The sequence below is a fragment of the Heteronotia binoei genome, chromosome 5, assembly GCF_032191835.1.
Source record: "Heteronotia binoei isolate CCM8104 ecotype False Entrance Well chromosome 5, APGP_CSIRO_Hbin_v1, whole genome shotgun sequence".
Taxonomy (NCBI): Eukaryota; Metazoa; Chordata; class Lepidosauria; order Squamata; family Gekkonidae; genus Heteronotia; species Heteronotia binoei.
The window spans coordinates 99864841-99878125 of record NC_083227.1 but is presented as its reverse complement, the minus strand read 5'-3'; the positions used below and the strand labels follow the sequence as shown (position 1 = coordinate 99878125).

Genomic DNA, 13285 nt, shown 5'->3' with positions numbered 1-13285 from the left:
TTGCTTAGGGTGCTTGCCTTCTGAGGGCAATTTGGGTGCCCCCATGTGACTCAGTGCCCCCACTGGGTTCCCCCATGTGACTCAGTGATGTTATCAGTGCAAGGGGATATCAGAAGTTAGCCTTGCCTAGGGTGCCAGACAGTCTAGGGAGGGCCCTGAGTAGACTATAAGCTTCTGTAGATTAACTCCTAGTTACTGTGAATTTCCTAACTGCCACAAAGATAATAATCACTAAAAAAAAGTGATACTAGAAAACATTCAATTAAAGGAAGAATTAAGAAGGTGTGGTAGGTTGCTTAAATGCACATAAGTGGGAGTGAGTGTATTCCTTGAAGAAATGGTAGACAAGTTAAACCAGTTTTTGTTAATGCTTGGAATCTTTTCATAGATTTTTGAACATCTGAACTCTCCTATAACTGGTTTTCTGTATTAAAACTAGTCTAAAATATGAAAGTTATAAGTTTGTCTCAATATGTCTTTGTAGAAGAAATTGAAGAATAAGAATATAAGCTAGACTCTCTGTAATTATGTTCTGATGTAGGGAAGTTATATTTTTGTGAAAGTTAAGTTTTTGTAAAAAGATAACATTCAGCAACAACATATGTGTTCTTTTATCCGGTATACTTCCTCCATAAAATTAAAAGAGGCCCAAGTAGGTTATGTCTCTACTCCATAGTTATTGTTTGGTAATTCCTATGTAGTGATGTAACATGTACAAAGAAAGTATTTATTGTTTTTCTTAATAGGAAAAGAACACTAAAAATAAGTGATTCTAGCAAAAAAGTTAAGTTGTGTTATGGGGGTTTTAGGTTTCCCTATGCACACTTCACTGAATTCAGGAGAACTTATATCTAAGTGTGTATATCTTAGAATTGTACTAGGGTATGCATTGACATGCTAGAATCTTGGGTGCGTTTTTTTTGGTGATCTCTCCAAAAATGATGAATTGTTTATGATAACATAAAAGAGTCTCAGAGGTGGTTTGCACATATTTGTGCATCACTTGATTGCTCACTATTTGGTTTGTAGTTGAATGAGAATACCAATGAAGAAATTGACCCTGAAATAATGTGCAGAGATAATGAAAGTTCTGTCCCTTATGTTTGATCTGTGATAACTAATTCACACATGCAAATCATCCATTGATGCTGCTGTCATCAATTGAAGAATATCACTGTTTGAACCCACCCTTAATGTGACAGGGTATTTGACAATGACTTAATGATCTGAAGAAGCAAAGTTTTCCAGTGTGTGAAAATAAATCGGTGAAGTGCAAGTTTATTATGTATTGTCAAAATGCTGGAGAATCTAATGCACTCTTTTGAACTTAGCATGTTGTCTTGAGAGTTAAAAGATGAGCATTTGGATTTCTAGGGCTTTTTCTTCCCTCTTTTAGGATGACTACAGAGTATGCATGGATTTTAATATTATTCAGAAAGATTCAGTGCCAGTTTGTCCAGTGGATGCCTCGGGCTGCTTCACAGCAGAAGTGACAGACTTTGCTGGACAGTATGTGAAGGTTGGTTGTCTTGAGGAAACTAGAAAAAATAGTATTCAAATAGTATTCAGAGACTGAATGAATATATATATATATATATATATATATATATATATATATATATACACACACACAGATGAAATATATATATTTCTCTTTTCCCTCAATTTCATATATATATATGAGAATGAAATTGAGGAAAAAGAGAAATATATATATTTAATCTGTGAAAAAAATTGAAAATTCTTGTGCCTTTATTTGCTTCAAAAATAACCTCTGTCCCACCCTAATCAGACCAGGTGACAAGTTGTAGGTGGAGAGGAGGAAGAGGGCTGGACCTGCCATTCTAAGGGAGGGGAGGAGCCTCCTGGGGCACACCCCAATGCCAATTGGTGGGAAGGAGGGGTGGTGGTGCCCCTCCACCTCTAGTGTATGTCTTTTTGAGACTGACAGTCTTTTGCAGTACTGTGTGTTATTCAACAAAGTGTGTCATTCAAAAAATAGTCAAATATTGACATTTGAACACTGGTTATTTTAGTACAGTATGTATTTCTGTGATCATTAGCTTTAGCAAAATATTTAAAACTGTACACCTGTATTAAATGTGTAAAACATGAAGAAGTGAGCTTCAAGAATGTTAGGACTGTTATGCAGAAGGCGTTGCTGGACAGCTTATGTTAGTCAATGTCTCTAGAAGGTTGATTGGTCCTTGGGTGGGTTAACCTTACAGTGAAGAGTAAACTTGGTTTGCGGGCCCTTTCTTTTCTTTTGGGAGGTATTTTTGTATTTTGTGTGTGTGTGTTTGTGTGTCTGTGCCTGGAAGTCATGTCAGCCTCTGGTGACTGACTCCTGCTGGGGGCCTGGAGAATATTCAGAGAGGTGGCTCAATAAAGCTTCCCCCTGTCCTTCCAATTTCAAGGAGGTTTCTCATCCAGGTACTTGCCAGAGTTGACCCTGCTTAGCTTCCAAGATCTGATGAGTTTGGGCTTGCCTGGGCTATCTAGATTAGGGCATTTATTTCAATGTATTTTAACTGGTTTCAGTTTTCTTCCTTCCTAGATTTGAATCCCTTGTGCATCTTTCTTATAGGCTGATAAGGAAGGGTGTGGGCCATTCTAAATTAGGACAATTACCCATTATATACTTTCCTTCTAGTCGCACTGTGTACCTGGTAGCTGGTGTTTTTGAAGAAAAACAGAGAGAGGGAGTGTGACTGAACAGTTGGAACTTGTTCACCATTGATGGCAGCAGCCAGATTAGAATGAAGGAAACCACCATTTGAATCCCATAGAGAGCTCTGCATTTACAGATTGAGCCTGGCCTGTATAGGATTTAAAGGTTTTAGAATATTGTTACCTTAGTAATTGAATAGTTATAATATCTATACCACGCTGACCTTTTTCCCTTTTTTAATATGACTCAATATTTCTTTTCAAAATTTTTACTTTGTTTAGGACGCAGATAAAAACATTATCAAGGCCCTAAAAGAGCGTGGTAGACTGATCCACACGAGCTCTTACAAGCACAACTATCCTTTTTGCTGGAGGTATGGAGAACACAATAGATAATGGAAGAGAATGGAATTTTGTCTGGTAATGTTTTCTGAAATAGAAATGCTATACTTTTATCATTCTTTCCTTCTGCCCAGGAAAAGAAAACCCATATAATTAAGAAATTGAGTTTAAAAAATGTATCAGTTCTGTTACCACAATCCAGTATCTGATTTCAGTATTCAACACTCCTCACAACTCTCAGCAAACAAGCAACTATGTGGTAGCTTTGGGTTACTGTTATGGCTCCAAACTTTAGTAGGTTAATCAGCAAAAGCTTTAGTTGATTGAGGAAAAGCTTTAATTAGAGGGGGGGGGCAAGTTAACCGTGAACTTTATTTTTGAAGCTGTTTGGGTTTTTTTATTGTCAGGATAAAAAAAATTAAAGATATTTTGTTTCACTGTTTAATTGTTTTTAATATATAATATATAGGTACTATCAAACAATCCTCTCCCCCATAAACAATCCTCTTCCTAACCATAAACAGAGGAAGTAAGCAATAGCTTTTAAAAATTGAACTGTAAGTTTGTATTTAATAGAAATGGGCATGAACTGGCTCACAAACATAAATTCATGATGAATTTGGGCCAGTTTGTGGTTTGTGAACTGAAGAGCCACCACAAACTTCCAGATTTTTAAGGCAGTTCATAGAGATTTGTGAAGTGCAGAAAGCAGAGGTTTAATTGACTCAGAGCCATTTAAACCCCTGCTTTCTGCTCCCTGCTGCTCAGTTGTTTTTCACCAGGAGCTGAAAATGGGTTTAAATGGCTCAAAAGTCATTTAAACCTCTGCTTTCTACTTCCTGCCACTTTTCATGGGGAAACGCCTGTTTTCTGCTCCCATGAAAAGTGGCATGGAGCAGAAAAGCAAGGATCACAAACTGCTACAGACTGGTTCAGTTTGCAAACCGACATCACAGTTCATATTGGTTCATGGTTCATGTTCTTCCCTAGTATTTAACTATCATTATTATAGTAATAAGCAAATTAAACCTGATTTAAAGGAATATGATTAATAGATAATACATTCTTTAGTTGGCTGGGTCCTAGTTAATTTATACCTTAATGTCTTTTTTATTGTTTTATAATTGGGCTGATAGTTTCGACCCAAAGATATTAACATTAAGAAATGGCTGGAACATGCAATAACAGCATTGCTTTACGTTGTTCCGTGTAACTTCAGAACATCACACAGTGCCTCAGGTTTGAATGGTGTTACATGAATGAACTCAGGCTTGCAAATGTTCCCTAGAGTTTCCTTTATTTACATCTCCCTTCTCTTTTTCTTTTTCCCCCTCAGGCTCTTGTGCCAATCATGGTTGTTGACAAATAGCAGTTTGCCATTTCATCCAAACCAGTGAACTATGGTTTTTCTTCAAACTGGAATTTGCAGATTGTAGCCTAATCATAGTTTGCGGTTCAGTTTTGGAGAGGAACCTGAAACACTTGGTTACTTGTTCAAACCAAACAACAAGTTAGGAACTGCAGGAGTGCCTGATGAGAGGAGAAAATGCTCCTGCTTGAGACTCGCTCATGTCATGCCTATCTGTGATTTAGCTTTGTTATCTGGATCGTAACCATGTCTTCTGTTCCATGTCAACATGTAGAGAAATGAGTCTGCCCTTTATAATGATTAAAATTCTCATTACGTCATTTAATTGCTACATGGACTTTTGTTAAGATGTAGTATTTAATGTTACTGAAAGAATCAGAATAAATAAACACTAGTTCAGAAGAATAAAGCAGTAAATATGTCAGTGTAGGCTACATTATATAAAACAGACAAATTAAATTTTTTCCATTTGATTTTTCCCGTTGATATTTTAGAATAAATACAAAAATTCTGTCTGTAAAGTTAAATATTTCCAAAACTAACCATGAATTTATAGTTTAAATATTTATAATAGTTAAGTAAATCCTAAAACTGAGCTTTTCCAGAGGACTTGTGTTATTTCCATGAGCTACTAATATAAAATCAAGAAAGCTGCCCCCAGCCAGCAATGATTTGCATAAAAATTATGGACAGAAAAATCTTTCCAACTGCAGTCTTCTTTAGTTTGCTGATTGGAAAAATTCCCTGTCAGTTTCAATATTTCCTGACTTCTTCTGTTGGCTTCCCTTGGGCTGAACCCTGCTTAAATACAGTAGGCTAGACTGCCAAGCAACAGAAAAATAAAGTAATCCCTCTGATTATATGTGACAATGCATGATCATGAAAGAGATTTCTGCATACCTGACAGAAAATCTAGGTATGGAGAAAAAAAATAACTTTAGAAATTAAACAAGCTGCAGCCAACATATGATTACCCTACCTCCCAGGAGGGTTTTTCAGGCAAGAGGTGGTTTGCCTGCCTGGTGGTCTCCTATCCAGGTAGTAACCAGGGCTGACCTTGCTTAGGTTCTAAATTCTGATGAGATTGGTCTGCCCTGGGTCATCAAGGTTAGGGATTGCCTGTATGCTGCCATAAAATTCTGGCACTGTGAAAATAAGTATACAGGTACAAGTTCTGTTTGCTTGTGTCCATTAGGATGAAGAGGTTTCGCTTCATATGGAAGATTACAGCAGTGTGCAAAAAAGACTGTGCTTGTCTCCTGTTCCTGATTCTCCCCTCTACTATATACCCTTTATGCTGTTAAGAGCTGCTTTTCCCAGAGTTATTATGAAGTTGTTAATTAGGAACTAAAGAACTTTCTTTTGATCTTGATTGATCAAACATTTAAGACAGCTCCATTTATTGTTTTAGATTATCTTCGTACATGTGTGTAAATTGTGGCCAGAGGAAGGTGTGTGGGATGGTACCCTCACTCTCCACAAGGCAGTAGCAAAGCAAGCTGTGAGCCTCTTGTTTTACTACTGTTTAAAAGCAAGATGAATCACAGATGAGAGAAATAAACAGGGATTTGTCCTTCCTCTGCCTCACAATTCCTTGCAGACCAGCCATTTGTTAACTAATATTAACTAATGTTGTTTTACTCTTTTTAATAAGAACTATAATTACAAACCGTACTCTTTATTTTTTATTTAGTTAATAAATTCATACCCCTGTGTTCCCTCTGATGAATTTTAATTGTTGCTTAGTTGAGAAAAATGTACTGCAGCTTTTCAGAAGCTTGAATCTGAAAAACTTAGTAAGTTTCCTACTACATCTTAGTATGTTACACTTGGGAGTCCTTCAGCTGGCAGAGCCCCAGCATGTGCATAAGTATAAGGGGATGACAATGAAAACTGAATTTCTTTCATGCATTATTAAGCCTTTTAATTTAGTATTTATTATAGGAAGATATAAACATTCAGGGAGACATTCAAGAAACATAAATTATGCTCATGCAGCTGTCTTCTGAGTCTCCTTATTTGGTGTGCAGTTCAATGAGTATCTTACTTGCCAAGTGGTTTTTAAATAAAAGGCTTCTCACTTACAGATTTAATAGAAACCCTGTCTTCCCAATTTTTTCTTTTCTGCTGAAACACTGCTTATGTTCTTGGTTTATTAAAGCCCCAGTTCTGGCATGATTAGGGCGTTAGTGGTGCTGTTCTTGCATGTTTCACTTTGAAACTTCAGGAGCTTTGCTCACATTAATAATTTGTTAATAGGAGTCAACTATCATATTTTCATACTAAATCTTCCTGCTCAGTTTGTCATCTACATTTGTAGCTCTCCTAAGTATTTTCTGTATAGGTACCTGCCTCTTAGCTCTTCTTGCATTTTGCGAATGATGACAATATTAGATTGTTTGCACTGCTTGATTTCTATGGTGGTCAGGTGGTACATATGTCTCCTCTTTCTACTATATTCCTAGTAGTCCTGTGTACAGAATATGCTATTTTAAAGGCCTGCACCTCTGTTGAGGCTGCAAATGAATGTAACCAAGGGTTTCCTTGACTTGGTGCATCCTACATTCCTTGTCCTACTCATGCGGGAATGCTACCCACTTTTCCCCACTTTTATTCCCTAAATGGGATGTTTAGTGTTTGTCCATAGTGGTTCCTTGGGAAGGAAGTAGAGCAGGGACAGGCAAACCTTTGGTTGGAATGTAAGATGTTGTGGATGGTGGAAAGAAAAGGGTTATGTTTGACCAGACAAGCCGGGATGAACAATAATGGCACTCAGTTATTTATCTATTAATCAGTTTTTCTGTTGATTTCTAAGAGTGGAATTTTAGATAGAGTAGTCTGAAATCATAGTTGGTGCTTAAGGTATTCTGTGGTAACCAAATGCTGTGCCTAATGTTTGTTTGCTTTCCTCCCCCCCCCCCCCCCCCCACCACCAGGTCAGATACTCCTCTAATATACAAAGCGGTGCCAAGCTGGTTTGTTCGTGTGGAGCACATGGTGGACAAGCTGCTGGAAAATAATGCCCAGTGCTATTGGTAATCTCTTCTGTTTCTTTAGTAGTTCACAGCTGCATATCAATAATTAAAACTACTTCTCCCGCACCTCTGCTTTAATTCACTGGTAATTAATTCTGAGTATGTAACTACTGTTATATGCTTCCAAAAGAGCTAGATTTGAATCCAGTAGGACCTTAGAGACAATCAAGATTTCCAGGTATAAGCTTTCCACAGTCAAAGCTCCTTTTGTCAGATACAGCTCTTGATACAGAAATCTTGATGGTCTCTTAAGGAGCTACTGGACTTAAATCTAGCTGTTCTACTGATCAGCATGGCTAGCCTCTGAGACTAGGCTTCCAAAATTTGCTTTATGCTGACATTCATAGGATACTACTTAAACCAGTAGGTATCGTACCCCTTAGTTGAGTCTATAGACTTGTGATCTGAAAATACCTTGAAAATAAGGTTACTTTAATACAGAATTTTTGTATATTAAACTTGGAGAAAGAGGGCTATTCTGTTAATTCACTACAGAAGAATGTTTGGGTTTCACTAGGGTAGTCAACAGAAGGAACCAGTAACACCATTTTTTAAACTACAGCATTTCACCAGGAGAATGGATGGTTTCTCTTTTTATCTAGCACAGTATTCTGCAAAGCAGTGTTATTTTTTCAGGAGCTATAGTTATGTATAGAGTAGTGCCTACGGTTTAGCCATCTTTCACTCTGTAATGTTGTAGAAGTAAATGAACTGTTGCCTAAATGAAGTATAAATGCAATAATTTCCTCTTCTGTGTTACCTTTTGGACTGATGCCAAAAACTGCAGTTGGAGCATATAGTTTTGGGTTTAATATTATTTTTTCTAGACATTGGATGGTTACTGATTCAACCATTCATACATCCATTACTTCTCCACCTTACTGTTTTAGAGAAACGGTGCTGAAAATGTGTTGGAGACCTTCCTTAGGAGGTTGCCAGGAAAGATAGACTTGTATTAGATCTTTGTTGTGTTACCCTTTGTCTTGATTGGACAAGGATGCAGAATTCCAATCTCTTGGGGTGATAGTGAGACATCCAGTTCTTCAAAGCCATTCGCACTGGCACCTTATGTAGAAGCGGTGACGCATTTCTGATGAAAGCTGCTGTTAAGTATGACTTTTATGTAAAGTTTCTTTAACTGCTTGCAGTAGAACTGGCAGGACTTTGAGTAAGCAAATGATCAGTTCTCATTTTATAAAGAGATGCCGTATAGCAAGTGCAATCTTAGTACTAAAAATTGCTAATGCCATTATCAGGGAAATAGCTGTAGGATTGAAGTATTTGTCTTCTCTGTTAATTGGCTTTGACCAAATGCTTTTACTGGCTTGAAAATATATATTGTGCAAATGACAGGTCATGTTCTGTGAAAGCAAATTATGTGTCTGCGAAGAAGGGGTACTAAATGAGCATTTAATTAACTGGCTTTCAGTTGTTTTTCTTATTGGATGGCATTTGCAGATAAAAGGACTTTCATAGGTTTATTCTACATGTATTTTGACTCTGAATTCTGTCCCTTTTAAATACGGCTTTTAAATGGTACATGATAGGGTGGCATTGTGCTTAGGGCTGCATTTAAATGTCATTTGGGATCAACAGCAGGCTCTAGCTGTGAATCATTAAGGGTGGCACAAAATCTTAGGAGAATAATGTAGGCTTCCCAACCCCATGTGTTCCTCATAAAGTAAATGCAGATGGTAATTGCAGGAGAGAATCTATGGTTGGGAGATGTTAAATTTTCTCTTGCTTTTCAGTTCTTCCTTGCAAAAGACCTCCCTTGAAAATTTTAGCTCCCCCTTTCCACTGGAGCTTCAATGCCAGGGGAAAGAAAAAAATACAAAAGTAAGAATAGACAAGGGTTGAACTTGAGTACATACATGTTACTCCTAGTTGGCTGTTTTTGGTGCTACAGACAGCATATTTACATGTCTCTTTGGATTCCTAATTATGAATTGAAGAGTGATCATGTTGTTTTTTTGGGGATTTGGGGGTCTGACTTTCAATGGCTTACTTCTTTTCTCTAAGGTCAGGGACAAAGGGTGGCTATAGGGGAGCAATCGTCTCAGAGGCACCCACTTGTATGTGGTGTGCCTCAGGGGGCGGTTCTCTCCTTGATGCTGTTTAACATCTACATACGCCCCCTTGCCCAGATTGTCCGGAGATATGGGCTGGGTTGTCACCAGTATGCGGATGATACCCAGCTATATCTACTGATGGGGCGCCAGTCCAGCTGTGCCCTGGAAGACCTGGAGCTGGCGTTGCAGGCCGTAGTAAAATGACTCAGGCAGAGTCAACTGAAATTGAATCCAGTAAAGACAGAGGTCCTGTGCCTAGGTAGTGATGGTCTGGGGAGAGAGATCCCTCTTCTGGCCTTTGATGGGACGCCTATGGCACCAACTCCTAGGGTCAAGAGCTTAGGGATGCTCCTGGAGCCTTCACTGACTATGGAGGCCCAGGTAGCAGTCACTGCCAAATCCGCATTTTACCATCTTAGGCAGATAAGGCAGCTGGCTCCGTACCTGGAATGTGGTGATCTGGCAACAGTGATTCATGCGATGGTCATCTCGAGATTAGACTACTGTAATGCCCTCTACATGGGTCTGCCCTTGACTCAAATTCGGATGCTGCAACTAGTGCAAAACGCAACAGCCAGGTTGCTAATGGAGTTACCTGTGCAGGAGCACATTCAACCTGTGTTGGAAATGTTACACTAGTTGCCTGTGGCATTCTGGATTCGCTTCAGGGTACTGGTCATAACCTTTAAAGCCCTATATGGCCTGGGACCTGTCTACCTTCGGGACTGCCTCTCTCCATACATACCCCAGAGAGCACTGCAATCAGGGTCACAAAATCTTCTTAAGATCCCCGGACTGAAAGAAGATTGATTGTTGACCACCAGAGCCAGAGCATTCTCAGTAATAGCCCCTGCTCTGTGGAATGCCTTCCCTGCGGGACCTGCCACAGTTCCATAGGGCCTGTAAGACCGAACTGTTCAAACTTGCTTTTAAGGGAAGGTGGCTATTATTCCACAGTACTGACAATCTCACTGAACTAACATAACTGAAACAAGAAACATCAGAATAACTAGAGCATTAACGAGCATCTTGGACTTTTAATGACTATATAATGGAAATGATTTTATTGTACATTTGTTTTTAATATTTGATGTTGTTTTTATTTGTTGTTAGCCACCCTGAGCCCGTCAGGGGAGGGCGGGATATAAATTTGATTAGATAAGTAAATAAATAAAATTAAGAAGAAAAGAAATTTGGCTAGGTTCCTGAAATGCACACCTATAAATTAATTATCTCTCTTTCCTTTCTTCTTCTTTATAGTGTTGACCAGTAATCACTAAATGAAAGCTTAATTGAAAATAAGTAATGTTTATGATATCTATTAATAATATAGTGGTGAGTCTTTCCCAATAACTTTTTGTTACAGCCTAATCTCTTGTGTCTCTGCTCAGAAGTAAATCCCATTGTATTAAATGGGTCTTACTGTGGATGGTTTTTAAGAAATTAAGATTTTTTTATGCCACCTCTCCAGTGAATCTGCTTTAATTAGCTTACAAAGTAAAACATAACAAAAACATAAACCACAACAATACAGTTAGTAAACAATTAAAACACAGTCAAAGCAATAAAAAGTAAAACATCAAGAAGCTTAAAATCAGTTTTACAAAGCAGTTCTTAGTCTTGAAGCAAAATGTAAAAATGGTGCAAAACAGACCCACCCTTAATGAAAAACCTAGGTTTTTAAAAAAACATTTTGGTGCCTAAAAGAAAGTAGGTTAGGCATTTGTGGAGGCTGAAGTGGGAGGCATTTCACAGGTGAGGTGCTACCACTAAAAAAGCCCTGTCTTTGGTCACCTCCCATTTCACCTATGAAGGTACAGAAAGCTGAGTTTGTGAGGAAGATCTTAAATAGTAAACTAAACAGTTTGGAAAGAGGTGGCCCTTCAAGTGCAATTCTTTGTAGGAATAGTTCCAGTTTAAACCCATTGATTTCAGTGGAATTACTGTTCTGAAGTCTGCCGCTGTGATAACTACAATGTTTTTCTTACAGCTTGATTCAAGTCCAGTAGCATCTTGGAGGATTCAAGCTGCAGTTGTCTGAGGAAGAGAACGTTGACTCTAAAAAGCTTATACTCAGAAAATCTTGTTGGTCCCTAGGGTGCTACTGGCCTTGAATCTAACTCTTCTACTGCGCACTAACACAGCTACCATCTGAAACTACCTTTGTGCTTTTTCAAGCTGTCAAAATAAATGCCACTTGCTTTTAAAAAAATAGTTAATTTATATGACAGGAGTGGCCAGATTTGCCTAATGTAGTGGACCGGATTACTGCTGAGTCAGTGCCATGGTTGGACCACTATGCCCTGAAGGTGTCAGTTCAACCCTGTTTAGGTGACAAGTGTGTTTTGGCTTGCCCGCGAATCCTGATGCAACCAGTGCGGCTTCAGATGGTTGAGAGATCCTTGGCCTCCTGGTGGCTCATTAGATGAGCTTGCGGAGTCTCTGCATCTATTGATGAGATTGCACCTAGGCGTCCTCTTTGCCCCCGCTCACGACAGGCACTGTGGTATACCCCGGAATTGCGGTTGATGAAGTAGCAACTTAGACGACTAGAGAGATGGTGGTGGCGTACTTAGGACAAAGTGATAAGAACATCTTATAGGTAATTTATGCAGACCTATGACGTGGCAGTCAAGACCACAAAGAAAGTTTACTTTGTGGCCCAGATTGTGTCTGCGATCTTGCGCCCAGCCCAGTTATTTAGTACAATTCGATCTTTAACTGCCCTACCACAAGGCAGATCAAATGCTAGGGAATTGGAAATTGGCTGCGAGGCTTTTGCGAGTTTTTTCACAGATAAGGTCTCATCACTCCGCTATGACCTCTCTGCCACACTTAAAACAGTAAGTGAACTCAAGGCTCCGAGCACGTCTTCAGGGCCGTTTCTGGATCACTTCGGCCCACTCAGCCTGGAGGAAGTTGACAGGATTCTCATCTCTGTGCGCTCTACAACTTGTGTTTTGGATCCGTGCCCGTCCTGGCTGTTATGTAATCCACTTCATAGAGGGGGTCTTCCCCACACCTCTTAAAGAGGCTGTGATCCACCCTCTCTTTAAGAAACCATCTTTAGACCTGACCAATTCGGCCAACTATTGGCTGGTGTCAAACCTTCCCTTTTTGGGTAACATTATAGAGAGGGCGGTGGCAACACAGTTACAGGGTTTCCTCGAGGTCGCTTCCATACTGGACCCGTTCCAGTCCAGCTTCCGCCCAGGCAACAGGATGGAGATGGTGCTGGTTGTCCTCATGGATGACCTCCTGAGACTTCTGGATCAAGGCGGCTTGGCAGTACTACTCCTATTAGACCTATCGGCTGTGTTCGATACAGTCGACCACCAGCTGCTGTCCAGTTGTCTTGCTGACGTGGGGATACAGGGGTCTGCCTTACAGTGGCTTTCCTCTTTCCTCCAAGGTCGGGGACAAAGGGTGGTGATTGGAGAAATGTTGTCCCAGAGACACCCAGTTAGTTGTGGGGTGCCCCAGGGGGCAGTTCTCTCCCCAAAGTTGTTTAATATCTATATGTGCCCTCTTGCCCAGATGGTCAGGAGGTATGGGCTGGGTTGTCATCAGTATGCGGATGACACTGAGCTCTATCTATTGATGGGTGGCTGGTCCAGCTGCGCCCCGGAGAACTTGGACCTGGTGCTGCAAGCCATGGTATCATGGCTCAGGCTGAGCCGGCTAAAGCTGAATCCAACGAAGACGGAGGTTATCTAAGTTGCAGCGGCCCAGGAAGGGTGATCCCTTTACCAGTCTTTGATGGGGCGCCACTGACACCAGCGTCAAGGATTAAGAGC

At 39.7% G+C, this 13285-nt stretch overlaps 1 protein-coding gene across 1 annotated transcript in view; it reads left to right on the top strand.

The window, feature by feature from the left end:
* The window catches only part of IARS1 (isoleucyl-tRNA synthetase 1), a 150601-nt gene that overhangs the window by 38595 nt on the left and 98721 nt on the right, over positions 1-13285 (top strand). The window contains exons 10-12 of the mRNA XM_060239879.1: positions 1397-1519; positions 2953-3044; positions 7318-7416. Of these exons, the coding sequence (XP_060095862.1) occupies positions 1397-1519; positions 2953-3044; positions 7318-7416 (314 nt within the window). The remainder of the gene's footprint in view (positions 1-1396; positions 1520-2952; positions 3045-7317; positions 7417-13285) is intronic.